The sequence below is a fragment of the Scophthalmus maximus genome, chromosome 6 (genome assembly GCF_022379125.1).
Source record: "Scophthalmus maximus strain ysfricsl-2021 chromosome 6, ASM2237912v1, whole genome shotgun sequence".
In the NCBI taxonomy this organism is placed as follows: domain Eukaryota; kingdom Metazoa; phylum Chordata; class Actinopteri; order Pleuronectiformes; family Scophthalmidae; genus Scophthalmus; species Scophthalmus maximus.
The window spans coordinates 21813050-21839186 of NC_061520.1; the positions used below are offsets into that span (position 1 = coordinate 21813050).

The 26137-nt window shown below is 44.8% G+C and overlaps 1 protein-coding gene across 15 annotated transcripts in view; it reads right to left on the minus strand.

Annotated features, from left to right (window-relative positions):
• The window catches only part of foxp1b (forkhead box P1b), a 152683-nt gene that overhangs the window by 67326 nt on the left and 59220 nt on the right, over positions 1 to 26137 (minus strand). For all 15 annotated transcript variants that reach the window (XM_047332984.1, XM_047332996.1, XM_047332992.1 and 12 more), the window contains one exon: positions 14988 to 15157. In XM_047332984.1, the coding sequence (XP_047188940.1) occupies positions 14988 to 15146 (159 nt within the window). In that variant the 5' untranslated portion in view covers positions 15147 to 15157. The remainder of the gene's footprint in view (positions 1 to 14987; positions 15158 to 26137) is intronic.

The following is a 26137-nucleotide window of genomic DNA, read 5'->3' on the forward strand; positions in this document are numbered from 1 at the left end:
ACTCTGGCTGGAGGTGAAGTCTTTGCTCTTCTTCCAGGATGTGACATCATTCCACAAAGTGCAAGCCGCCAATTATAATTGCGTTGCTGGTAAATGGAGGAGACACAGATTTCCTCCCTCTGCGTTTCTACTCGTTATTCACATAGCCAATTAACTACATCTGAAAAAAAAATTGAAAAAAGCACGAACATAGACTTAACAAAAAACACATCAAAATGGCTGATGAAAACAATTTGCCTCCACAGAATCAATTAGGTCTAAGGGTCAGTGGGTCATTCATTTGCTGCTTCAGCATAATTACCTGTTTTTCTTCCCCTCATTTACTTCTTTATTCAGCCGGGACACCAGTGTCCCCGCAAACCAAAGGAACACACTTTTTTGTGATTATTCAAATTAAACACTGATTCCTGTGAGAAAACGTCCGTCAAACTACAGCGTGGCAAAGCTAAGGAAAAAAAAGAAAGAAAGAAAACCTCCCCTGAAGCAAAACAAGCAAATGATATCAGATGTCAGCCTACATAGTGTAAATTCCAATTTGACTTGGCCAATTAGGCAATAAATAAATAAATAAATAAATAAATCGTATTAGAAATCAAAAATTGATTGCTGAATTTAAACCATGATGAAAATATGCACAACCGCCTGCACCTCTGCCTCTGTATGATACGAATGTTTGGCAAAAGGACAGGTTACAGCTGAAGTGTTTCCCTGTGGCCACAAATCACTGCTAGTGCTTCGTTGACTGTCTATCAAAGAGGCCGCATCCACTCCTGTCTGTCCCGTCCCTCGTGATTCATTGCAGGGAGAAGGGAGGGGGGAGGTGGAGGGGGGGGTCATGGCTGAGGATAGATGCTCTTCGCCCTCTTTTGAAGAAAGCTATAAAGACATGTATAAACTGTATCGCTCCCATATAAAGTAAAAAAGGTGCGAGTCTTTAATAGACAGAAGCGTTTATCATGTTTAGCACATGAAAGCAGACTCAAGTTAGTCCGCCTGCACAGTATCACATTAACACTTTGTAAACATCCACCCCATAAAGATAATTATTGTGATTGCGAGATTCTTGCAGGGCTAGTCTTCCCCTCCTAAACATCTGGTTAAAATGTGGGGCAAGTGCTGGCTTCCTGGCTCCCCGCTCAGGTGGTTAAAATAGGCTGCACGCATACACGTATAAATAGAGAGGTGGGTAACTTTCTTTTTCTTCTTTTCTTGCACTAGGTCACGATCCTTCTTTGTATGTGCGGCGAGTCGGCGAGCAGGCAGGAGCTGTGGCTCCCCACATCGCACCTGCCAGGAAGCGCTCCTTTTCTCTCGTGCCAGAGGGGCGGCTAGGATATGCCGGGACATGCAGCTGCAGCGTGAGCGTTAAGTGCGATGCCCCTACAAGCAGGGCATCGGGAGGTACAGAGGCACATGCAGCAGTTCTTTTATGGGCCAAATGCTTGATTCAGAGAAGAATGATCACGAAGTCCTCCAACTCATACGACGGACTGTGAATCTCGGTGACAGGACGTTCGCCACAAATACTTTTCGCCTCAGAGCACCGTAGGCCTTCATTTGCTTTACCCACACATGGTTGATAAAGGTCAGAGTGATGGTTTGGGTTGGGGTGACATGGCAGAGGAATCCGCACGATTACTTTACAGAATGTAAGCGAAACACACGAATTTGACGGATTTACCAGGTCCACCGCTGACCTCTAGCGGCCGTGTAAATAACTACCGCTAGAGGTCTGCGTTCTTTCAAACGACCACGTACGTCGTGATACACTGCTTCAAAAACTGGTGGGGTTTTTTGGTGGAGGAAAGTCTCTTTCAGAAACATTCTCCCATTTTCAAAAGCCGCTGCTTTTGTTGTTTGTTTTTTTCAATGTTCTCGTGCACTTGGTTGTGTAGAGGGGGCCAGACAGGGAGAGGAGGCCTTCACAGTGGAACAGAGTGCGGGAGACTGCGATAATTGACCAAGATGCCGCCGCCACCGAGTCCCCCGTCCCCTCACCTCCAAATCCCAGCAGCCCAGTTTTCAATTTAACACAAGACTTGACCAGATTTCACTCATTGCAGGGGCAAGGCACATCTTTGACACTTTTATATCAGAGGCACAGCTTTCTGCTGATTAAAAAACCCTTCCCTCTTGCCTCTCCGGTCTTCTCCCACTGTATGGCGAAAGGTAATGTGAGAGGGGTGTCCATTTCCTGCCCCTAGACTCCCCCTCAAAAAAAACCTCCACCACAAATAACTCACAGCTTCCTGCCTCTATCTTGATTTCACTCCAGAAGATAAGGACACCATTTATTGTTTTCATTGAGTTCGAGTGCTAAGACAGAGCGCGCCAAATTACTCTCAGATCGAGATAAATACGGCCCAAATAGCTAATTCAATCCGTCTTCTGTGCTGGTGGTGTTTTGAAGAGAGGGGAATATCAAGAGATCACATTGTGAAACCGGAGTGTGGTGGTGTGATATCGGCTGGAGACCTCATCAAATTGGGAAGAAAAGCTAACTGCAACTTGAGTCCGAATTCCCTCTGGAGGAGCAGAGAGCTGGTACAATGTGTCTGTGTATTAAATATGAAATGTGCATCCTTCATAGCTATGACGGGAAAAGGAGTGATAAGAGGACGAACTAAATATGTATCACGATTTGAGTTTTTAGCTTTCGTGACACCGCGTCTAGGCTGGAAATCAGCACATCAGTGCTTGTGGAGTGCATCGCTGCCCCTGGTAGTTGCGGAGGACAGAGTATTTACTGATGCGGTTATCTTGTCCTGTGACAGGCAGGATCACTCAATCAGCAGGCGCTGGCTGGGCTCAGGCAAGCATTACACGCATATCCCCATAACTTTCTGGGGAGGAGGCGTCAGCCAAGCCAAATCTGATCAACAAATGCAGTTCCCCTGTGCCACAGGTATCTGAGATGAAGATGATATTACGTCGAAGTGAGCAGAGTGATGGAGACAGCACGGAGAGAGACGGAGAACGACGGGGAGGGAGAGAGGGAGAGAGAGAGAGAGAGAGAGAGAGAGAGAGAGAGAGAGAGAGAGAGGGAAGCAGTGAGACCTGAGAGTGGAACCTCCTCCGAGGCTTCTTAAAGGCAAAGGGTCTCCCTACTGGAAAGCGGGGAGATAACATGCTGATTTTTTTTAATAAGAACCATATGCCTCGCAACGCCGCCGTGCTCCGCCAGATCAAAAGAACCACGCATTTATATGCTTGAGACAGCCGCACATTAATTATCGAAAACTTGAATTAAAAAATAAAAACTTGTCAGTCCAGTAGAGTTACATACCAATTAAAAACACAATCCTGGCAGAGTCCGACTGACATTCCTAATGATTCCTTCTAAAAATTACTGACATGTACATGTTATTAAAAGGTTAAGAGAAATTTGCATTAAGCAATGAGGAAAAATAAATATAGTTGAGTGTGCAGATAAGAGCTCAGTAATTAGGAGTAGACATTGCGGTGGTTGGAAAACATTTGAAGAATAAACCTGGACTAGTTTGCTGCTTTCCCCTGTTGCCCTACAGATATTTTACATTATTCAATCCAAAATACCATCTTTCTGATTTTAACTTTTCTCTTGCATGTTAATGTTTAATAAGAGCCTTTGGCTATCTATGGGCACAATTATTAGATATCCGCGGAGAGAAATTGAAAAATTAATCATACTCTCAAAGTTGTACCTCTCTAATCCAATGGAAATGGCTCCTTAGAGCTGTGGCTTCTCCGCTGTCACTGGCTCCATCTAAACACAATCAATCTGCTGCCAAAGATGGCTTGCTTGTGCAAGGACGACAATTGCATCAATACAGTAATTATCTGATTATTTATATGTGTTGGCACGTGTGCTGGTGCGCTACAACAATGATGAGCCTGTTGAACATGGTGATGATTACAGAGGTGTTTGTCCCCGGCCCGACACAGAGTCTGTATGTTTTTGACCATCCAAAATATTAAACAGTATCATACAAAGTGGAATTGCGGGAATTCAACATTGTGTTGAATAGGTGCAGACACCTCTCCACACACTGTTTGATGATGCAGTAACGCGCTCACACTGAATAACATGTAGCACCATAATGGGATGCATATCCACTGACGGCAGTTGCAAATGCATAATTGCTCAGACCAGGTGTCCTGTGCAGTTACAGTATATTTCCATACAACCCAATTATCCATATGTGGCCCTTGTATAATCCTTTGTATTTTGGCCCTCGCCATTATCGCATGCAATCTATGCTAATATAATGTGGTGAGCATAACATATGCTAATGTGCAGACAAGGTGTACATGTACGTTATGGTTGACAGAGGGATGTATTCCACACACCCTCCAGTTTCTAAGTGACAATTTTTGCCTTTGAAATGCTGCTGTGAGAGATTGAATAGGACGCTGCACAATTACCTCTCGAGTGCGCACACGTGAGGTTTGAAACATATACAAGTCAAATAATTTAAATAATAAGAATGACAAGCCCAAAACAAAAAAAAGGGTTACAAGGTGACAGTTCAGCTGATTGTAGGTGGTTGTTATTAGTCAATAATCATTATTTACTGATGAGACAAGCGTAGAATTAATTCATAATTAAATACTGCATTAGGATGTATCCTGCAAAAAGCGACAGAGGTAGGTTCACATAACCTGGTTTAAGTTATTAGCTGATAAATGACACATGATTTATTTTGACAGTGTACTTGTAGAAACAGGATGTTGGTTGATTTGACCAAATGTATTTGGCTTGTAGAACTGTAGTTTTATTTAAAGAATACTATATCAATAGATAAAAGCAAACCAGGCAGTGTGTTCTCTTTGACATCGGACAGTCACAGTGAAATCAGTGTCGAGGAGCTGACTAACTCTGCGGCCAAACAGTCAACTACAACTTGGACTACATCCCAGTTTGCCGAAACTGGTCGATAAATTGGTGCCAGGAGTGAACATGTTACTGACACATCAAAACACATGGCTTGGCTGTGCTGCCGATACTGGCGTCCTTTTACTTCTCAGTGTATACCCATTATATTAGTGTTTCAGATGTTAAATGTAGCATTGACATCTGAAAGACATTACTTGTATCATCTGTATCTAAGGGACAGGACCAGTGATTGATCTCTGTGCTCAGCATCTGCCTCCAAGTTCACTCCTGTTGGACTTACTCAATTTCCTCTACCATGCTTCAAACGTAACCTCCCCCCCATCCAACTCTATCCCACCCACAGAGACACCACACACACACACGCACACGCACACACACACACACACACACACACACACACACACACACACACACACACACACACACACACACACACACACACACACACACACACACACACACACTGGACCCTCCTCCCTAAACAACTCTTTCTCGAACATGTGCCCAGAAGCAGCGCTGCTGCCTTTTGTCCACTCACTGTCTCCTAAGGCATGTCATCCAGCTCTAATCAAGCAGAAAATGGTCATAAATATTTCTTTCTGCTAGATTTCACATTCACATTTCACGCAGGGACATGATATTTCCCCCCTACCTCCAGGGAGTACCTAATGCAAAAAAAACTGTTACTTATATTCAAGGCTCATGTTCCTTCAGTCAAATGCAGAACATATTCCCTGTTTGCGGGGGAAAAACAAGAAGGACAAAAAAGGAGGGGGGCTGGAGGAAAGAGCAGGGGGGGAGACATAAAGGACTGTCTTATTTTCTGTGCCATTTACTGGCTAGTACTTTCACAGCCATCCCATTACATCATGTCAAAGATTGTAAACAAGCAAATAACAACAGCGCGTCGGAGACCACAGTGAGGGGAGCGGCACACATTGTCCTGCTCCGGAGGTCGCTCTGCCACCAACTGAGGAGGAAAGAAACATTTGTTTTTATTGTCCATTTAAATAATATATATCCTTTTTTTTTTTTTCCGTACAGAGAAAAAGATTGCACCAGGATTTATAAGAACCATTGTCTCCGGCCTGGGCCAAGTATTTATGGCACATGTCATTCACAGGATGCAGAGGTGCCATCACTATTATTTATGACAAGACATCCCATCAGGGCATATCATTCTCTAAATGGTATACAGCTATTCACCAGTGAATACCGACCTGTGCCATTTTTCTCTCAAATAGAGGCCATGTCACTGCCGAACGTGCAGGGGGGGGGGGGGTTGTTATTAATCACTGGTAGATACTTTGATGGGTGGATGCACGTCAAACAATCAAATTTACTCTACGAGACCCGTACACGGTGGGGCTGTCCATGCATGTTTACTTGAATGAAGGCTCATTTGATCATCGGCGCCGGCAGTTTATCATTTTCCACCTTGCGTGCCAAAAACCGAGCTGTCAGGGTTGTTCTGTATCATAGAAAAGAAGGTATGCACTATACACTAGTGCTGTAATTGTAAGTGAAATTTCTACACGTTTATAATATACAAGACTATATTACATTATGTTCTTGTGTTATACTCCTATAGAAATTTTAACCAGAGACTGAGGGGCAACTATCCGCCAGTTCTCTGAGTGTGATGATAATTTATAAAGTTAAAAAGGACTAAACGAGCACGAAAGTCCATCCAAGGCTCGATACAGAAAAATGGCACAAAACATTGTCTTGATATTTGAATCCTTCTGGGATTTATGAGAAAACTGTGTGCAACATATCATAACACTTTGTACCCAAACGATATGACACAACAGACACTGGGGTGCACAATTGATTCTGTTTGATTATTTTACACCCACATTCTGTCCATTAACGAACACATTGACACACGTATTCGGGGTTGGGTGATAGCGGATTACATGTAATCTGGATTACGTAGTCAGATTACAAAAATGAAGTGGCTGTAATCACATTTCGATTAAATATGGGATATGGGAATTTAAAAAAAATCATGATTCACATTTACGTACAGTATCCACATATTCAACATTCATCACTCATGTGATGTCATTATAAATTATGTTTTTATTTCTACTTCCTGTGGCTCTTAAAGGGCCACTCCACCATTTTCGCACATCAGGTTCAGTTTACTCAACGTGAAGACTACTACTCAACTCTTGAAAAACATTTGTATCATGTCGTCAGTGGCTCTATAGGGTCTCTTTCCTAAGTCTTCACTCGCATTTCTCATCCTAAATGCATTTGCTCTCAATCTGCTTGTCAATTTTCTCTGATATGATATTAGTTTGCCACATTAACCTCAGTGGAGAGAGAGAGTGAAACCTGGAGACGTGTGTGAGAAATAGGTCACCTGTTTAAATCTGGTCTTTAACTGGGAGTCCTTGTGGAGCTGAGACGCTGTGGGCACTGTTGTGTCAGGATGCTCTGGGGAGCAATAGGTGCAGCCCGTGTGCTAACAAATGGCTGCAGGTGGCAAACAGGTATTTTGCTACCATCACCTAGCTCCACTTAGAAACTGCTGCACCCCCCCCCCCCCCCCCTGCCCCCGGCTCCCACCCTGGCCAGGCCTCACAGGCTGACACCAAGGATGTACCTGGCTGTCCGTTACCACATTGTACCGAGAGATTATGAATAAGATATAAAATTCAGACTCACTACAGGGTTTTCACATTAGCCGGGTTGAGTAGTTGATGACCTCTATGCATACATGTATACAAGTGAGTGAGTGCACAAGCTCAAGGAAACTCTACCTTTACATGTTAAAATGCATTTAATCTGCAACAAAAATGAGGGCTTAGTGAAACAAATAAGTGTTTTAAGTGGCGACGGCCCCGGTTTCAATTTCAATAGCTCATTTAACCCTTATCTGCCCAAATCCTTGGGGTCCATTCTATGTTAATTGGATCTACATTGCACTAGCATTGGGGGTGTTAACAAGCACAGCCTATGAATATTAATTACCCTGAAGTTTTCTGCACAGGAAAAGACTTCACTGATACATATTAATTCTATGAAGTTTTTAAAGGAGTGCTCTCATTAAAAATGAATAGGCCCTGCGCTTGAATGTTTTCCCAAGAGGAACTGTGCATCCTTAAGTCTATCCCTAATAAATTGGGTCAGATTGGCTACCCTGAAAAAGAATGGCTTCCTCTTAAAAAGGCATTATTATGCCAGTAAATGTAAACATTCCAATCGGGTGAAGAAAGGTTTTGTTTAAACAGTGTTTTGACAATGGCTATTAAAGCCAGTCGTGTCTGAGCGTGCACTTTCCCAGCCACAGTCTCCCGAGGCCCCGTTAAAACGGTTACTTATTTACAACACTAAACACACAAGTTGTTCGGCTAAACAGCGAAATATTACTCTGCGTGCCTTTGTGAGGGTGTGCGTGTTAGTGTTTGGGTTGGGGGGGGGGGGTTGCTTGTGCGAGGATTTGTGTGTGCATCTTGAGGCGGACCGTTCACAAGCAGTTGTTGGCACAATGTTTAAATAAAACATCGAGGATGCATTAGTCCTCTTGCTGGCCGAGGCCTCTCGCGAAGCCATTTAATACGGACCTGACGTAGACGTGTTCCCTGTCTGCCTCCAGCCAGCTGCTCGAGACACCTGCTCAAAGTTTAGAGTTGCCCACTTCAGCACAAACACACGCGGGCCTAGGCAATCAAAGACCATCCGGGCGCCACACAATGAGAACCACTCTGCTCTTCCTAATGATACCAGCATGCACTCGCATCTTTTTCCAAGGGAGGCATTTGTACCTGCACACGTCCCGGAGAGACTTCCTCATCCACAACTTCTCCACGGGGACACAAGGTATATCTAAACCTTAAAGGCTGAGGGTGCGGAATCGCTTTTGTCTGACTGTGTTTACACCATGCAACCATTTTTTCCACATTCAACATTTTCAACAACAATAAAATATGTCTGCTCAGACACAAATTGCGTAACTCTTTGTGACTTCAAACGCATCGTACCATACAGGTCTCATTTACATGTATGCAGTGTTGTCAAAATAGTTGGCGGCATGAAATATGAGATTTGAATTACATCTCAGTTCTGGAGCACGGGAATTACTGTTAGGTCCTGGTTAATAGCTAGCACTTATGAGCTGTGATCAAATATTGGTTCAGTCGTGACAGGAGGAGAACATTTTGACAGGGAGAACAACTACGCTGTGTGTGTTTGGCTGCACTGAATAATAAGAGGACGGAGAAGGTGATATTAAGTTATTTCCTTTTTGTTTTAGTGGGGATGGATGTCTTAAGAAATTACCTTTGCATTGTTAACAACATGAAGACGGTAGGCAGGATGCAAGTTGATGTTATACATAAATCGTATTTTCAGATGTAGTATTATCTAATATCTATATTATTATAATTATCTATATTATATTCTATTGCAAAATTAGTTAAAATTAAATCAAAATTACTTATCAATGCACTCAACTTCTATATCTCTTCCTTTGTGCAGTGATGAGATGAGTGTGTGAGTGTGTGTTTCTCTCTGTGTCCATTCCGATTACCACAGTGTCAAACAACCCCCGTGATCCCCTCCTGCTGCCCACATAAGCAGGGCATGTAAACAGGATGTCGACCCGAGCAACAGTCTACTATTTTAAACTATGAGCTCTGGCACAGATGCAACCTGTGCTTCATCTCTTCCCGGTCGGAGAGCGGTGGCTGGAGGTAGACTCAACAAAATGGATGAGTTCATGGGCTGGCTGTCTTGGAGACATCCATAAGACAAAGGAGAGGTGCTGGGTGGTTTACCTCCCCAAACCTGACTGACAAAACTCAAGTGACAAAGGGATTTGATAAGTTGCCCCTAGACTAAATATTTTTTTTCCTAACATAGAAAAAATGCATGTAAAAAAAGCAATATGCTCCAAAATGAGAGAAGCTTGAGACTTGGTAAAATATTTTTGATATTTTCCCTGACACAGTCTGTGTTTTTTCCCCCACTGTAATGATTATTTCCCCCTCTTTTTTTCTAACATTGCGGCGCATTACTGTTCAATTTTCACCTCCATCTGTGTGATTATTAATCAGATCACACATCAATTGCCAGAACCAGCAGAGAAATCCAGCCTGTAATAAAACTGTCATGTGCTGTGGTATAAAGACAGATGTTGCCAGTTGTGTGATAACATAATTAAACCGTTCTGTGAGGGATTCCATAAAATTATTCAAATTGGACGAGCACTATCATTTTACCAATAAAGCAATTTGGGGCAATATGCAGTGTCATAACACCGATGTTATCCTTCCCCGCCAGATTTTCCAATAAGTCGGAGCCTGTGCTCGGGCCTCCTGTGACAATATGAACACTATACATGAAGATACCTGAGAGCTGCTGGAGATGGAGGAGTATGCACAGTAAGACTGTGGGGACTCTCTGAGGATACACACTTGCACAGTGCACAACTTAGATGACAAGGCTCAGAGAAGGAAGCACACAGGCACCGCAGCAATTGGTCAAAAAGCAAAGAAGCTTTTATCACACACACGCGTCAAATATTCAGCACTGCAGTGCACAGATATATAATTCCGAAGCAGAGCAAATACCGAGATACTGGCAGCAATTCAATTCAAACGCACCGCGATAAGGCGGCGCCCTCCTCGTGAAACACAGTATCACTGTATGTATTTCAATCCAGGCGTATAGCAACTCTCTCTCCCTCTTGCCCTCAGCTCAGCAGCGGGGTACACGTGATTAGCAGAGATCTATGGAAGGAAAGAGCTCCATGGCCTCCTCTGTGAACTTCCTCAATCTGACCATTGGCCCATAATGTGGACGGGACGCCAGAAACCAGCAGGCCCTACACTGACGTGTCTGGCCTCTGGGGCCTCTGTTCTCTTGGAGCGTGTACATGCATGTCTGCGTGCGTGTCTTCTATGAGAGCTCGAGGACGGCGGCTGGGACGGTGCATCTCCACCTTCTCAGGCCTCCACCAGGGAGAGTGTAAGCCCTGCATTATGCAAACAGAAAAACCTGTGCCCGCTCAGCTCTTTCTGCGGCCACCGTGATGCGTGTCACTCTCTCCTCTCTATACACGCAAGGCGGCGGACACCTCAGCCACGCAGGCAGGAGCCAAAGAAGAAAAAAAACAAACATATCCATACTTGGCCGGGCTTATCTCGTGATAAATAACAGAGCTTTAAAAGCAAGAAGAGAAATTCTTCATCACTGTTGTATTATTTTTCCCCCTTCATGATTCTGTTAGGGTATATTTTTACAGTATCACTGAGAGGAAGAGACAAGTTGGTATTTTAGAACTCGATCTAACTTGATTAAAAGGGCTCCTCTAAAAGACAGGATATTAATATTTAATGCTCCACAGTTGTATCAGTTCAACCAAATTTAGAGTGAAGAAACGGCTGGGATGGTAAAACATGTGCGATGTTATAAAATGACTGTACAGTACATCACAGTAAAAATCCATGTGGGGAGTTGAATGTCCTCAAGACAGCATCTTCAAAACTGATTACAAAGCCCCCAACATCATTATTGTCACCCATGTGTTTGTTTGACTACAACAGCTACACAACAGAGCTTCCTGTTGCAAAATCCTTGACATTGCAAATCACAAAACAGGTTATTGCAAAAGCTCTTTCATGCTATTGCTTCGGTCGTGTTTTCTCTCTCCCACAGTAGCTTCGTTTCCTCATGTGGATAACGTTAACAACCACAACTTCTGCAACACAAACAACACCAAAATCAACACACTCCGAGTCTTGGGGGGGGGGGCCTTACAGTACGTTTTGAATGTATGTTCTAAAAAAAAGAAAGAAGATACTCATAAATGATGCATAAGCAGCTGCAAACAATTAGGCACAACGCAAAAATAAGCAACGAGATTCCCAACAACATTTATGAGCACTCCCAAACGTATACCACCATTACAACACAACGGACATCACTGGAGTTCCTCAAAAAGTGAACTGAGAAAACAGACTGTTTTTTTTTTTCTTTTCTCCACCATTAGTTCTTAACAAACAGTATTTGACTTACTAATAGAGATGCTTAAATCAAGCTTATGGTCCACTTCCCACTAAATCTGACTAGTCCACAAGATGAATTCCCCTGTCAGGATCAAGATGATCAAACAGATTACAATTATTTCATCCCCCATCTTTATTAATGAGGACTGTCTTTCATAGTTATGTTCCCTAATAAGAATAAATGATATGCCACGGCCAGGTTTGTTGTTCCTGCTCACTCAGGGGACTCGCAGACATTTGAGTCGGAGAAGACTCCAGATTGATTTTTGCCTCAACCTAAAGGGATAATAGCATCTTGGATGTTTTGTGGAGAACAAAGACAAAAAGAAAAAAGAAAAACACGTCAGTGTGTCAGTTAGAGTCGTATTAGTGCGGGCTGCAAATAAAACTTAAAAGGAACACTGTGAAATGTGGCAAAAGTTAAAAGTTATCAAGTAATTGAGCGAAGCTCGTAATTCCCTGGGGACAATTAACATGGTTCATGGTGCATGAGTGAAAATCCTGGGTTAGTCTAATGGGAGAATAAAAAGAGTGCCTGCCCGCCTTCCCAGTAACTCTACCCTGGTAAGTAGCCTATCAAAGCTCGGTGTCAGGAGCGGAGAGTGAGACATCCAGTCCTTTTCGTCCACAGCCATGCACCATTTATCACACACAACAATTAATACGCCTCCTTCTGTTTCAACTCCAACCGTGGGCCACAGAAATTAACCAGTGGGTTTGTTCAAATGGCTTAAAGCAATAAGCTTTTGGCCACAGTTAGAAAGCAGAGGGCAGAGTATTGTGTCTGTGATTCTTTGAAATGGGAAAGACAGAGTTGCTGCTTGTTTTTTCCTTCCTGTAAATGCCAGGGCAGATCCTGGAGAGTAACAGTTCTTTCTGGATGACTAGAGAACAGGGACCATGCTTGAACGACTAGCTCTCTTCCAGCGGGGAGGCTTGATTTCCATCCTTTCTTGGTGTCAAGTGCACATCCATGACACCTCTCTCTCTCTCTCTCTCTCTCTCTCTCTCTCTCTCTCTCTCTCTCTCTCTCTCTCTCTCTCTCTCTCTCTCTCTCTCTCTCTCTCTCTCTCTCTCTCTCTCTCTCTCTCTCTCTCTCTCTCTCTCTCTCTCTCTCTCTCTCTCTCTCTCTCTCTCTCTCTACTGCCTCACATACATTCATCAAAGTTGTAACCCTGTTGTCTTTGCAGAGCGAATCAGAATGTGCCCCTGGCAAAGAATGAAGGAAAAGTCAACAGGAATTAAGTTTCAGCGCAACTGTTTACTCAACTGTGGCCTGCAGTTATTGAAATTTTATCCATGGTTTTGTGTGACTACTGCAGTAATGAATTCAGTATGGCTGTGATTTTCTCATTGACGACATGCTCATTTTGAGCTGGAAAAAAGAAAAGATGGGTTGGAGGTGAGTTCGGGGAGTGGGAACGGGGGTCTGGAGCAGATCTGGAAAGGCCTAAAGGCCTAGCACCGAGACAGAGGAGCAGGAAGCATGCTTACATACGCCTTCTATTTGCTGATTAGCTTAACACCTCTTGTTTGCTATTTTATTCCAATGCTCTCCCACTGACGACCCTGAAAAAGTGTGATTAACAGAGGCCTCTGGTTCGACGGCAACTTAAAGGGGCAGTAAGTGATTTTGGAGAAATCTTGTTTCTCTCTTTGTTGTTGTTGTGATTTTACTGGTATGGTAGTCCGACGCACTGACCACTAGGCCAGAACCGCGGAGTTGCAGCGCTACCCACTAGCACGTCTCTTAAGGTGTTGACGGGTGATGTTTACAGTCTGCACTTGCATTGTTGTGTGGTGCGGTCCGCACCATTTTGTTTTCTTTCGATGAACAGAGCTAGGCCTGCGAGATACACAAAGGCGACGGCTAGCGGATGGTGAGAAAATATTCGCAGATTTTTACAAAATGTGTTTTGCCTTAGAATAGCTCATTGCCCCTTTAAACGTCATTTAGTCCTGTATTGTACATACTGTAATGGAGAATTATGACTAATCACAATGTAGGGGTAACAACTTGTGAGTTCAAATTACTATTAAAGTCATACCTACTGTAAGGCAGACCAATACATGTGAAATGAATGATTTTCTAAACTATGATTAAACATAATTCTATATGTGTTAACCTGTATATCACACCAAATCAGATGCCTTTTTCAAACTGCTGAGCTATTTACAACAATATTTCTCCTATCTCCCAGGATACGAATGAATTTGCTGCGTTATCATCACCTCTGACAACAGACGTGCGCATCATAAGAGTCACAATATCATAATGGCACGACAATTCTGCGGAGAGATGAGGAACGATAAGGCTGAATTACTGCGCGGGCTCTGTTCGTTACGGCGCCACGTCCCCGCCGCGCTACAGCGTGCTGCTCCGTGTTGTGGCGTTGTTGCCCTCCCTGATGGATGTGCCGTGACAACAGACAGCGGCACAGAGCCTGTGCATCATCACCAAACAGCTCCTGACAACAACCCCGGTCGCCCTGTCGGATAGACCGAGATAGCGGATGACACGTTGATCTTTTCAATGTTGTTCACTTAAACGCACTGTCGTGTGCCACACACAACGCCGACACCAACAGAAAAAGCTTGTCTGTTTGCCTCAAGTCGGGAGAGGGGCGAAAATGTTTTGGGGCTCCACCGACGTGCATCCCTACGTCTCATTGGTTAACGCGGCAAAAGTGTGGCATTAGTTGTGAGTGTGAGGTGTGTTTACAATGAGCCAGAGGAAAATGCTGTCATCCCGTTGGATGTCACGGTTTCTTAACTGTCTACACAATCCGGCGGCACCTACACACTTAAAATATGTCAGAACACCATTATGAATATTTCACCGAAAATGCAGATTCTGCATGCTACAATAAACACGTTCGCAACCAAACACAATCACAGAGGGAGAGCACTTCCCCTTCTTTAAATATTCAGAACGGGCCTCAATATACATAAATAATAATAATAATGTGTTTATGTACTAGATGTACTTTGAGATGGAATTAAATATTAAGTGGCACTTTACTAAGTGACACTCTGCTGTTGACATGGCTTAATAAAGTGAAGGCAGGTGTGAAAGGGGGCGACCGGTCTACCTGGTGCTGCTGGAGATGCAGGAGGTCGGCTGCCGTCACCTCCACTGACGGCGTGGCACTCTTGGGTCGTCCCTCCCTGGACCCGCCCTCCATGCCTGAGCCTCCATTTTGACTGGCTGGTCCGTTGCTCGCCGCTTCCGTCCCAGATTCTTGCATCATGACTTAAAAACCTGACAGAAGACACAGAGAGAGAAAGAGGGGGGCGGGGGGACAGAGACGGAGAGGAACAGCTGTTAAAACACACAGCGGCGAGGTCGCATTTCAACACTGGGCCAAAATATAAACATCTGTCATATCCTTCCCACACAATTTCACTTTTAATGCAGGTTTCTCTGTTGGTTTGCGCTTCCCGGCGACTTGTTTGTTCGCTCGCAGCATATGCAATGTGGCAAAAACACACGCACACGCTCTCGCCGACTGCTTCTCCACAGAGTAATGAACTGCACCGTTGTTTTGTCTTTTCCGGTGTCCTCGCTGGGCTGAAGAAAAGCGAGCGGGACTCAAGTTTTGTTTTTGTTTGCCATAGTGGGATATATATGCAGGGGTGCGGTGGAAGGGGTTTGGGGGTCCAGCACACAACCTGAGTTGAGTGAGAGCAGAGGAGCCCGAGAAAACACTGGACCTCCAAAAACAAAACACTTTCTATGGAAATGGATATATTTACTCGCATGGCTCCCAGAAGAACCGCGGCAGAATGGCTTTTTAATGGGAAACAGGGCGACCGTGTGAGGCCTGCCAAAGGATCTCCATGAGAAAAAAAAAGGCCAATCTGAGGCCGAGTGAAAAAAACAGTCAAGTCCTTCAGGGGTGCTCAATTAACACCAAAATACACGTCTCAATGTCAATAAACCCGTTTGAGCAGTTGGGAAATTTGTCATCTTTCATAACTTAATCTGAACTCGAAAAAATAGCAAACAAATATTGGCGGCGTAGTTTCATGTACCATTGCATGCTTTTGGCATGAGGTATAAAAAATATGACATAAGTAATCATTTTTAAATGTGACTGCATAGTTAATTTGTTTAAATACATATCATATTTTACGTCTTCTCTTGTGCGGTTGGCTTTCAAAAGCCAGACAGACCTGCCCCCCCCCTACTCTCCTCTGCCTTTCTGGAGATGAGTGCCAGTGTGACACTAGGGCATATCTGTGCCATGTAGTCCTCAAAATCAGAGGAGCGATTTAGAGCTTTTGTGTGTTGGTCACAGGCCTCACCGGTGCACTGCGTCCAGCCTCCCAATCCCAGTGTGGTTAATGAAGCTGACCAAGTCGGGCAGAAGCGAATTAACTTGGCTGATTAATTATTTATATGAAGCAGAATAAATGCCTTTAAAACACTGGGCCTCATCATGAAAGGAGGTGAAAATGGAACTAAATGCAGATTTATGATGTTGCGTTTAAGGCGTGTAATAGCAGGGCCAACGCGAGTTAATATGTGCTCAACTGCAGCGGCACCGCGTCTCCAGAGATCCCCGTCTAAACAAGATGCAGACACACACCCAGCCACCGCGGGGACACACACTCAGGCTGACAGATAGGAAATTGAGGTTGACAACTTGTCACGTAAGAATATTTACAGAGCATAGGTGAGATAATAGTCTAGACTTGGGATTATTAAAAAATAAACAGCGCTATAACAGGCACTGCTCTTTTAAATCCATGGTTCTTAGGGACGGTCTCCCAGCTTCAGGATCAGCGGCAGCAGTTGTGGGCTACAGTGAGCTAAAACCAGAAACCGGAACAAAACCCAAACCCAAAGTGCACCATGGTTTACATCTCCTCTCCCGGAGAAGCGCCGCTATGCAAGAAGCATGAGCGAGTGAGTCATCTGACACTGTGGCCTGTGCCGGTTCAGTTGTGTGTCACAACGCCCCCACACTCAGGGGCCTGTCTGAGCCGCTTGGGCCGGGCCTACAGACCCTGTTCTCTGGGCCGGGGCTAGAGCCCCCCACCCCCTCCTCCTCCTCCTCCTCCCTCCCTCCAGACAGATGTTGACCCGGCTCACCCCTCAAGTCTGGCACAGGCTCCCTCCATAATGGGATTTTCTAAACAAGGGGTGAGCAAGAAGAATACTGCGGGATGGGTTATAGCCAGCCACGACTCCATCTACAGGCTCCAGCTTGTACCACCTCCGCTTCTGAGACACCAATTAGAAACACATCTCAGGCGAAATTGAATGCCATTTGAAATAAACCATGTGCTGACGTTATTCACCCCCATTTATTTTTCAAATAAAAATACATTTTTCCACATGAAAAATAAAACAGGGCCCTCTTTCTTCCTTTTTTTCTCCTTCCAAAGCTACATAAAAGGAAAGGAAGTAATGGCTATTATACATGCACTGTCATTCCGTGCAAAATTTTCATAATTATAACGGAAAGGCGTAAATTTCCAAATGCATGGCATCTCCAAAAGTAATCAAGGGAATGAGCCGCAGGGCTATTTTAATGTATGCAAAACTAGTGACCCACAATAAAGGAGAGAAAAGCTTCAATGAATGCAAAGTAATGCGCGCATGCTTGGAACCGGCACTGATGAGGGGATGGCTAAAATTAACACCCAATTAATTTTCGAATTGACAAACAAATGAAACCCATAAATCTACCTTCCCATTAATTTTACCACAGAATAATTCAAAGCTGCAATATCGCACAGCGGAAAAATTGGGAGGAAAAAAAAAGAAAATGGAAAATGGGCATTATCCATCATAAATATCAAGCAGATAGGAAAGAGCCTTATTAGAGAGAGTAGTGCTGATAACAATGTTAATCTGTGGAGCGCCGAGGCACGGACGCCGTCATCAGCTGAGGTCCGGCCGAGTCGGCATGTGACTTGCTCTGCGTCTGTTTGTCCATCTATTTATTTTCACTTTTTGCCCAGGGGATAGCCTTTTCCACGATGACTCAAAAAGCTCGAGGTTCCCCCCCCCCATCCGTTCCATTTTTACAACATGCTAAAATTCAGCTTTAATTATGGGTCAAGTGTCCCGCTAAAAGGGGTGCAGTTACTGGGGTTAAGAAAACATATATATATTCATGCTCCAAACCCCTAACATTTCGACATAACATAACACACAAAAAGAGACATGAGAAAAATAATGTTTCTTATTAATAATGGAGCATGTCAGCGTCTGTTAGTTTTTTCCCAAGCTGGAGAGAAGTTTGAAAAAAACCCACAAAAAAAACAAAACAACAACAAAAAAAAAACCCCCAAAGAAAATAATGGAAATTCCAGGAGATCAAAACGAGACAACAATGGTTTGTAGGAAAAGAACTGGCTGTGCTGTTGATTATTAGATGCCTCTCTGTTCTTTGGAGGGGGGAGGGGGGGGGGTTGCTTGCACACCAAAACAAGTGTTTGGAAAAACACTGGATAATAAAAAATAAAAAAATAAAAGGTCAGAGTTTCTGTTTGTTTACAGTTTGTTTTGTTTCCCCTGCCTCCAACATGAGGAGTACAGTACAAACAAGAGTCTCATGTGTCTCCCACCTGACCGCACAGGTTGAAGGTTAAGAACAGCCGGCGGCCAGAGCTCATCGACCCTGCCTCGCCTGGAAATATAAGGCCTGTCCCCATGTCGTGCCTGCCCCGGCCGCTGGAACAAGCCAGCGGTCCGCTCAAGGTAGGGTCGGCCCCGCGCGGCTGCGCTCTGACCCTTCTCCGTGCTCCGTTGTCCTTTAATGCTCGTGACAGTGGAGCCTCGGCGGCCACCTGCTCCGACTCACCGGGTTCTCACACAGCCCTTGTTTACACAGGCCCACGACAAAGGCACAACATTTCTCGGGTGGGAGATAAAGACGCACAGAGGAGGAGGGGCGACAATGGGGAGAGGTTCACCCGAGAGCTGTTTAGGTTCGGCTTGGTTGCTAAAGTAGACAACACAACGCACCGGCGCGCACCGACGGAGGGACGACAGCATGCTTCCCAAGGTTTGTTAAGAGTCCTGGGGTTTTTTGCCGTATTTTGGCTCCTGGTGCTGGGGAAAAGTCGAAAGACCCCAGACGTAAGATGAAAAATCCACTATCACAGCCCACGTCGCTGGTGACAAACTGCTCCGAGTCTGTTGGAAATATCCACAGGACAGAAAATCCCAACAACCTCTCCTAGCTGTAGTCCCCCCCCCCCCCCCCCCCCCCCAATGGGCGAGACTTGCATCATCTGTGGAAAAAGGGGACTTCTACAGAATCAGAACCAACTCCGTCAAAAAGACTCAACCGGGACTCTCGCTCCAACCCCCCGTCCGCTCTCTGCGGAGTGCGACGAACTGCGGGGGTGACACTTTGCCAAAAAGCAGACTGCACAGTCAGACCAAACAACCGTGTAATCTCGTCAGCCACTTCAACCAAGTCACCGATAAGCGGGGCATATCTCCAGACTGCTGCGACAATAAAGTAGGAGCACACACACACCCCACCCCTTGCAAGCAATACCTCCATAAAATAAAAAAAAAAAGGGAAACCTTCATCCCTGCACCACATGAGACACAGAAGCATTTTCTCGAGCTCTTCCCAGGCCTTGTACGGGCTACAGGCAGACCACTCGCGCTGGCAAACAAAGCAGCTGTTTGTTTAATAAGTGATTGCTGCCATGGCTACAGTAAACAGGAGGAGCGGGGGATTTGTGTTTATGAACAAACACATCTCCTTGCAGGAGCCATTTAATATTAACCAGGTGGAATGATCGGGCGATTTCCTAGGTGACACCAGGGGCGGGAGGAGTGTAAACAGGTTCTGGGTGGAGAGGAGAAGAGAGGGGACCGGGCGTTTGGGGGGGGGGGGGAGATCAAGGTCGATGCAAATGCAGCTTCGGCTAGAATAAACAGCGAAGCAGAAGTCAAGATAAACAAAAAGTCACTCTTCTTGGCGCGTGAAGGCGCTTTCGGCCGTTGTGCCGCAGCTGCTGTAGCAAGCCGGCGCGAATGAGAAGAAGACGGGGGGGGGGGGGGGGGGGGGGGGGGGGGGGGAAGCGGGGCGGTCTCCTATGGAAACGCGCCATTGTCAAGCAAAGCGACCGAGTGTTTCGTCCAGACCCAACAAACAGTGGCTCTTCACAACAGCACAGCGAGGAACTTGTAAAAAAACATGTTAAACATTTACCTTATTCAATTATTCAGTAACCGGGTTTGTGGGAATAACAAAGGATGTCTGAGGACTCCGAGAGATGGCACCCACAACACGAGGGTACGGGGCGAGAAAACAACCCCAAAGAAAAGAAAAGAATTAGGTAGGCGAAAATGAGCAAACAGAGACGATACCCATCATAAATCAAAGTGTACAGATTGGTGTGATTGCGATCAGATCATGTGTTTCTCCATGTGCTGGATCAAACATCCCATTGTCCAACTCGACGTCGTGATCAACAGAAGACAATGTAGGGAATGTAGTGTTGGGACTTTCAAGCTGCATGTCCCCCTGACCATGAATTTTTCATGCACACAACAACATGCCATCTGCTGAGCTGAAGCCCTCCATCAGGGCTTCCCTGCCCAGAATCCAAAGTTCTCTGCCTCCACTCCCCCTACTGATTTCATTAAGTCCTTCAAAAAAAACTAACAGTAACCCACGTGAGAAAGGCATAAAATATAAGCAAAGTTGCCAAAAACATATTTCTAAACACTTTGTGACGACTGTGATAGAATTCTGGAGCATGAAATCTAGACCCGAACCCATTACTACACCAGAGCAGAGGGTGTGGGGGCTCGACATCCTAGCAGCGGATGTGGCGGTGTACGGTGACTCCTGTGAATATCAACCTATTATCACGCCACAAGCTCAAATAAATGATCAATAAGCACGGCACTCGGAGAGGGACTCCAATGGAGAAGCTGAGTAGATTCATAATTCCGGGAAACACACGCGCACACACCCCCGTTTGTCTCCTGTGCACTGAGCCATCCGAGGAACACCTCGGCGCGGAGGCCCGCTGTGCACAGACAATGACGGAATGTGCCAAAGTAAGGCAGGCCACGGTATTTTTAGTGCAACTAGGGCCGATGGAGACTGAGTAAATAGAGGAGTCTAATGAGTTTAAATCTGGTCGGACATGAATGGAATAGTAATTCTGGGATGTGAAGCCTCTTTTAGGGAGTGGGTTCTGACTCTCCTTCATTCGACTTTGATAATCTCGCTCACATGTGGCTCGGGCCCATTAACACCGCAGCGAGAGGACAGACACCAAGAGACTAAGGGGGGCCTCCTTTTCTGACCACGGGCTCGATGTACAGGAAGAAGCCGGCGGGCGGTGCTTCCCTCAAGCTCATCCAGCCAATTAGACCCGTCAAACGGGCACACCCGGCGAAAAAACACGGCTTCAATCCATCAGCATCCTATGGGAGCTGCAAAGGCGCTTATTGTTTTAACATTACTTAAAACGTGTCATATATTTTTAATCATTTTTTGCCGGAATTCGTGTAAGGGCTGCTCCCGCGGGGTACGGGAATGTGCGGGAAATGTGTCAAATGCGTTTTCCTCGGAAAACCAGGGGTTAGTCCTAACGAACTCGTCTAATTAATATCGCGTGCCGACTCAAAGAGAGGACAATATTATTAGAGCCGCTGTCTTTTGTTTGTGTGTGTGTGTGTGTGTGTGTGTGTGTGTGTGTGGGAGAGGGGGTGCACACTTCCCCTGTGAGCTGACAACATGTGGCCTAATCATTTTTTGGGAAAGAGCTTTGCAGTTGTGTTAAACCGTCACGACAGACCTGCGGTAAACCGCGGCTCCGCACACAGAGTAAGCCGCTAATTACCGCTGAGCAAGTTGTCAAGTGCGGCGGATGCATTTATTATGATTCCGCTCTCAGTGCCGAATGCGAGATAACTGGGACAAACTGTGGGGTTCTGGCATAACCCCTGCTATTTAAATGATTCTCAACACCGCTCCGTGTTCCTCTGCAGACAAAAACACAGCGGGGGGGCCAGGTCTCCCACTTCCTTTGTTTAGAGCCGCTCGCACAGAGATTGAGTTCAAACTATTGATTTTGTAGGACGCAATCGTTAAACTTTACACACAAATAATGGCATGGTGAACGGCTATTTTATTTTCAACAGTATCTCATCTACAGCGGTCAGTGCTCGGTGACTTGATTTGGATTTAGGCATCTATAATACAACAACAGTTTGCTATGGGGCATCTGATTCACTGTGACTGGGATGGGAGGGGCCCCACCCACTGACCCCTCCCGCTGCCTCTAAAGGAGCGATTCCTCCTCGCTATGATACTGGGGTCGTTGGAGCCTAAGGAGCATGTTATTATTTTAAAAGCCCCCGCTTCCCAGGGAGGGGACGGCGAGGGTTAAAAAGGATGGGAGTTTGGGCGTTCCATTAAGCAGTTAAACCGAAGATAAAGGGCGAGGGGGCTAAATACCAAAAGACCTTACATGAATTTCGGCGTTTTTAATGGAATCCGGTTTTAACAACTCTTTTTTTGTTAAATACAGCCCCGTGTCAGGAGGATGCGTCCCACTCATAAAGCAGCACAATGACAACGTACAGTGGCACTAATACAAGGACATAGTTCATCATGACATTTTCTGCAATTCCCAACTGATTAGGGTCATTATGTTGGGGGCCTGATTTATGTTGTCATTTCCTCTCACCGATCCTGCATCAATGAATCTTAATGAATTGGTAAATAAGGGTGAAGATTACACTGTGTGACACCGCAACATTTCTCACCCTCAATGGCCCGAGATTTATGCAGCCAATTAGAGACTAACAGAGAAAATTGGCCGGCAGAAAAATAATATTCTTTATGGCACAAAATGGAGGCGCGTTCTCAGTGAAGGGCGATTGTGCCGTCGGTGTTTGAGTCCATAAACCACCCGCCTTACCCACCTTCAACATGCAAAGTGAAGGCAGACTCGCTGTTTGGACGGTTGTGAGGCGGCAGGTCCACAGAGCTGCCCAGTGGCTGAGCTTAGAAGTCCTTAACATTCACCGTGGCCCCCTCTCCCATGTTTGGTCAACATAAATACACCCCTTCGTGACAAACATGTTTACCTTCTCACTGCAAACATCACCCAATCGGACACCATGAGGTGATGCTTCGCTAATGAAGACACGGGAGCTCTTCTTCTTTTTTCATTATCAAGGCCAACCTCTGTCAGAAATGCACCTCCTTTATACGCACATCAAAAGGTATTTGTACAAAAGAAAAGAAGCCAAGTCATTTGCTCTAATAATAAAATAAGGCTGTATTTTTCAATTAGTTTTCGTAGGGGAGGGAGGGAGAGAAAAAAAATCTTAGTTCAAAAATAAAATAATAATATCTAAATGCCCTTCATCTTTTTTTTTTTTCAAAGGAGGGATATCAAAATGCAAGCACCTCTTTGAAGATATCTCTGATCAACACATGGCAGAGGACGTATACAATATGATTAGAGGCTCTTTAACCCAGGTACATCATTACTACAGCTTGTGATGGATTTCATTTCGCAGATGCAGATTAAGGAAAGTTGAGGATGATTACGGCGAGGGACAAAACTGTTTTTCTGCGCCACTACAAAGCACGACTGGCTCGCCTGCTTATTAATAGCAAAGTTCTTAAAAGACCACTCAGAGTTATAATGAAAGCCTTTATGCATTACATATTGTGACTCGATTTATTGTGAGGCAGCGCGGCTCTCCACATCAAACAACCTGGCCCGCTATTAGGCACAGGGGCTGAGGGATGCTGTGTGAAAAGGAGTGGAAAATTAAAGCTGAAGCAACGCAGGAAAGGGCTTAATTTACTGGCATGTACAGTATGCAAATGAGATTACTCTCAGCTTAACTGCATCATTTATGTCCATAATAACAGCATCATCATTACAGGGCTCAAATTAAATTACACCGTAATTAGCATATCAAAGTGATTGGTTAAAGTTTAAAACAAATACCCAATTTCGTTAATGAACATCTGTAATCACCATGTAGACGCTCAGTGAAAACATCCAAAACAAATATGTGTTTTGGAGAAGCGGAGGAATAACCCTCCCGGACGACATGTCTGTCTGCGTGAACGCACGTGTGTGTGTGTGTGTGTGTGTGTGTGTGTGTGTGTGTGTTGCTCTGCTGTTGGTAGGATGGGGGGGCGGCGTACCTGGAGAGCTCCACACACTCAGGATATATTTCCCAAACTCCAGGAGATCAAAGATCCAATTTCCCACACTTGCCACTTCAGGAGCTCATCAATAAAATACTAATCACTTCACGCCTGATTCTGAGAATGGAGCCCGCAGCCGAAAGGCTTAGGGAGACTTCCATATCACGAAAAAACACCTCCGCTCCGACTGTCTTGACTGTTGTCGGATGTGCACACGCTCCTGCACGGTCGCACGTATAATTTGCAGTCGGGGTTTATCCAATAGCTGTCCCGCCTCCTCCCTGATAAACACGAGAGAGTTCTAACACCGAGGCACCGTAGCTCCCAGAGCACTTCCTCAGACCTGTGACAGAAATCACACACACCTCACGTCTTGTGCATATGAATGAAAGTCAATCCTTTTGAACTTGCGCATTTATCGTACTTTCTTGTGTGGGTTCTTCCGCAGAAGGTCAATTACGCTTCCACCAAGCCCGATGACTACCTTTGTCTTCCATTTTTCTACTATTACCATCAGTATTACTTTTGTTTTTTCAGCCCCTTTGCTAATAAAAAGAAAAAGGGCAGCAGCGAGTGGTGCACATTATCAGGAATGCACTCGTCACATTTTAAAGAAGCGGCACCTTATTTTATTCATTAAGAAATCCACTAAAAAGGCCTTATTTCTTGCAAGTGTGTAAAAGATGTGCCTTTCAAGGTAGAGCCAGGGCAAATCCGATCCATCAGCTAATGACGGCACTCATTACACAGAGAAGCTGGCTAATGAAGGCACGGTGGCCGGCCCGATCCCCTCGCCCAGCATAAAGCCCTATGAAATGCTAATATCTCACTTCTAATTAAAGGATACTAAGTCCAAATGCACCTTCACGGCTGGTAGCAGGCAACATAAATTTTATTTTCCAACACTAGACTACACCCAGAGATGTGCCTGAGCAACATTCCATTAATTCATATTTAATACCCCCACTAGGTCCTGCGTCTGCCTTGCTATCTGCCTCCCCGGCTCTTCCCTCTCTTCCTTTATATTGTAAGTTGGTGCATCGTTATGCTTTCCAAGAGTATACTTTTTTTTTTCCATGATTACTTTTTTGTTTTGTGTGCATATTGCTTCAGGGTTAGTGCTTCCAGAAATAAACACATGTGCGCAACACAGCCTGTATGTCTGTATCACATGGGAAAGGTTGAGGGGGGGGGGGGGGGGGGGGGGGGGGGGGGGGGGGCAACACAAAGAGTGCCAGCATCACCCCGGCTGCACCTGTATACATTTAGAGTGTTTACACATCTTTGGCTGTAAATATGTTTGCGAGGCAAACCTGCAGCCCTTCTCAGAAACTGACCTTGAAGCCGGTAAACAACCCTTTCGCAAAGTTCATTAACGTCAAAGAGCGTACAAGTCTCTCCATTCAGATGGAGAAAAAAAACAAAAACAAAACAAAAGGTCAGTGCCATTAGATTATCAACAGGCCTGGCGAAATAACGAGCAGCGAGTTAGTCTGACCACAATAAACAAAACAGGATTTTATCATCGCCCGGTTGAATATGTTGATGTTGTTGATGGTTCATTTTTTGGACCCACTTCCACACGGCTCCTTCTGGGATTTCACAGGTATCCAAAGTCACTGTGACACAGCGAGTGTGTCGAGTCAGTGGCATTTCGCCAATCACATGAAAACCCTGTATCTCAAGTCTTTTCCAGGAATCCAGTAAAAAAAAAAAAAAAGGCTTTAAAATATTTTCATATTCAATAAACTCGCATCTTGACACCACAGCTTAAATTATGTCAATACTGACTCACTGGGGTCTGTATAATTAAAAAATAAGCTGTGTATCTAACATCACTTCAAGAACAAACTGCACAGATTATTATAAATAATAATAATAATAATAATAATAATAATATCTTCTTTAACTTGCATTCATTTCTATAAAAAGTTAAAATCCAAATTGTTTTGCACTAAGTGCATCGTTTGCCAGGGGAGGAGCGGTGAAATGCACGAATGTAAAGGTCAGAGTTAAGAACATATCACATGACGTCTGTTTGATCCCAGACCAAGTATTTTCCCAAGGAT